Source organism: Acyrthosiphon pisum, chromosome A1 (genome assembly GCF_005508785.2).
Source record: "Acyrthosiphon pisum isolate AL4f chromosome A1, pea_aphid_22Mar2018_4r6ur, whole genome shotgun sequence".
Lineage (NCBI taxonomy): Eukaryota > Metazoa > Arthropoda > Insecta > Hemiptera > Aphididae > Acyrthosiphon > Acyrthosiphon pisum.
The window spans coordinates 14,067,208-14,070,759 of NC_042494.1; the positions used below are offsets into that span (position 1 = coordinate 14,067,208).

General features: G+C 25.4%; 1 protein-coding gene across 1 annotated transcript in view; it reads left to right on the forward strand.

Moving 5' to 3' along the window:
* The window catches only part of LOC100167343 (gamma-glutamyl hydrolase-like), a 7,190-nt gene extending 4,174 nt beyond the window's left edge, over positions 1 to 3,016 (forward strand). The window contains 2 exon segments of the mRNA NM_001205124.1: positions 2,626 to 2,805; positions 2,808 to 3,016. Of these exon segments, the coding sequence (NP_001192053.1) occupies positions 2,626 to 2,805; positions 2,808 to 2,994 (367 nt within the window). The 3' untranslated portion in view covers positions 2,995 to 3,016.
* The last annotated feature ends 536 nt before the right edge of the window (positions 3,017 to 3,552 follow it).

Sequence of the window (3,552 nt, forward strand, 5' to 3'; positions counted from 1 at the left end):
TGGTTTGTCAATGAATGTCGTCGAAATAATCATAGATATATCAAAAAAAGTACGCTGGAAAATGAATTAATTTATAATTACCCTACTACATACGTGGGAAAATTGAAATCTGTCTTTGAGCAAGTTTACTTTTTTAATGAATAAAAGTATTGATTGTTTATTCCAAATGTCATAATTCACAATAGTGATATAATTTTAAATAATGTACTATTCAATTTCTTTAGAGTATTATAATTTTTATTAAAATAAGTATATACTTAATACAATAAATAATATTTTACACAATAATATGTTATTATTACTATAATAAACAGTGGATGATTTAAAAATTATATTTTTATATTTTTATAATACCAATTATTTATATCTACATGGTTGATTAAAAACATTTACATCAATTTACATCAATTTTTAACAATTTTCTTTAAGTATATCAACCAAAAACTGTTTCACTACTCTGAACAGTGAAAAGTCTGAACTGTTTTATAAACCAAATCTTTGAATTTTCTTGAAGCATGTATCAAATTAAATTAGTGATCATCAGATAAGTATAAAATTAATTAAGGTAGGTACCTATATAAATATTTTTTTTATTTTAGCACATTCCTTATAATATCTCAATCCAATCAAAAAAAAAAAAAAAATGTCTTCTAAAATGTAATACAGCTCTGAATAATATGTATTATATACCTACTATAAATCATACTATTAATTATGACTATGCACAGCTTAAATTAATACAATTTTAAATTACAAGTAATTAATTTGACATTGAAAGGTTTTAATAATATGTTCGATTAAACTGTTATAATTGGTAACTTGGTGTAAAAAGTAAGATAAAATAGCCAGTAAATAAATCATCAATATGCGTTCTTGGTCTAGACTCTAGATCATAAATTATCATCATTTCTACAACATTTAAATTAATACACATAGAACAAGTTTTGAAATAATTTTGAACTTTCCGTTTATTTGTACAATTAGTATTTTAATTTAGTACATAGAGTAGTTACTAACAAAAAAATGTATTTACCAGTTTTTCTCACTTTAATTTTAAGTTTTGTAACAAAATTAACATATTGTAACGAACGTCCAGTGATTGGAATATTAACACAAGAAATTTATTGGTCTACTTTTAAAAATGTAATACCATTTAATAACTCGTATATAGCTGCATCTTATGTTAAGGCAATTGAAGCTTCTGGAGGTCGAGTGGTACCAGTTTTCACCAACAGGACTACTGAATATTACACGTATGTTACAGTAAAATTACATTTCAAACACCATACACAATTAAAAACTATTATATGGTATAGGGATGTAGTGAAAAAAGTGAATGGTATTTTAGTCCCAGGAGGAGGATGTGCGTTGAATATGAGCTTTGGAATCAGTCAATCCGCAAATGAAATTTTCCACATTGCAAAACATGTAAATATAATTAATGAGATCAATAGATAAATACATATTTTGTTCATGGTTGAAATCTTTTGTTGCTCATGGACTGAATATCGTCTGTTTTTTTCAGATAAATAAATATAAACCATAATTTTCTAATAATTTGAATTCTTTTTAATTTTTCAATTAATTCCAAAAAACTTAGGCTATTAATTTATTTTTCAGATAAATGATGGCAGAGATCGATTTCCAATACTTGGAATTTGTCTAGGATTTGAACTTCTTTTAATCGCATCCATTGGTGGAAAAAATCCTCTGATGCGCTGTAATTCTAACAATGTGAATTTACCACTAAATCTAATACCAACAATGGAAGAAAAAAGTATGTTATTCAAAACAATGCCAAAGGATATTCGAAACATATTACTTACAGAACCAGTCACAGCAAATCATCATAAGTATGTTTAACCATACAATATCTATAAATAACCTGTAGATTGTATAGGCTATGTATAATTTAATTTACCATTAATGTATACTAAGTATTCGCGTACCCATTCGGGGCATTCCTAGCAAAGTATGCTCAATTATTTAAGTATTTTATGAATAATAAATTGCAATAAGTTAAAATAAGTGAATGTACAAAAAAAATTTAGATATTAGATTAGGATGGACATTTAAACGGGCAATATTTTCAATACACGTATATAATAATAGTTATTAGCTAAATAAAGACAAACTATGTTATTCCAAACAATGCCAAAGGATATTCGAAACATATTACTTACAGAACCAGACACAGCAAACCATCATGTGTATGAATTAATTCTAAAATTACTTTTATATAAATATTAGAATATTAGATACATTTATAAGTATAATCACTTATTATTACAACAGGAGTGTCTATATTATAGTCACATAAGCATATTTTAGGGGAGTGGGGTTTAAATTTAATATTTTCAAGACATGAATATTATTAAATTTTTAATATATATATAAACTTTTATCAAATATAGTAATACGTTAGCAATTGGTTTCAATATTTTATACAATTTATAAAATATCATGTTCGTGCATACAATTACAGAGAAGTTGGTAAAACAAATTAAATATTTCTAGACTTAATAATATGAGAAACATGATTTTATTAACATATTTATTGAATCATTTTAATGTATTTTAATAAAAAAAAAATGGTATTAATTGGTATTGTTTTTTTTTTTACAGTAACTGTGTAACACAAGAGAACTTTACGTCAATGAAGTTAGATCACTTTTGGAATCCCATTACAGTAAATAAAGATGAAAATAATTTGACATTCATATCCACAGTAGAAGCTAAAAATTATCCATTTGTGGGATTACAATTCCATCCGGAAAAAAATGCTTATGAATGGGAAAGAAATGATCTCATAGTTGGTCAGCAGTTTATTCAGCACGCTATTTTTGTGATTGGTTTGTAAATGAATGTCGCAAAAATAACCACGAATATATCAATCAAAGTATGCTGGAAAATGAATTAATTTATAATTACCCTACCACATACGTGGCAAAATTGAATTCTTCTTTCGAGCAAGTTTACTTTTTTAATGAATAAAAATCAATCATTGTTTGTTTAAGTGTCTCAGATTTTTTATTCTACTTAGCCGCTGACTCTTCCCACTATGGGCGTGCATTACAATTATGGATTTTTCACAATTAATTCAGTAGATACTCTTTATATATTGTTACCTAATGACGAATTACTGTCCTGTATACTACAGTAATATTTTAAGATACCGTCATTTTGAAATTATTTAAATATATTAATTAATATAGTTAATAGTTATACTTTTATGAAAAATACATAAATTGAGAGACGTGAGTTTTTTATAACAACAAATAATAATTATTATTATAAAAAATAAAATTACATTTTAACAGTTTTGAGAATTTCTGAGTTAACCCTAGTTGGTGAGCAGAGCGAGCAAGTTGCAAAGCTTATTAGCTTTACGTAATTTAACTCTAGGCATATATATAATATAATTACACATAATATGTAAGGAGGTACTTAATTTATAAAATATTTATTTAAGCAAAATGTTTTCAACGAGTTCATCCAAATCACATTTTTACACGCTTAAATTAAGTTCGGGCATCCGTAACGTATCAATTT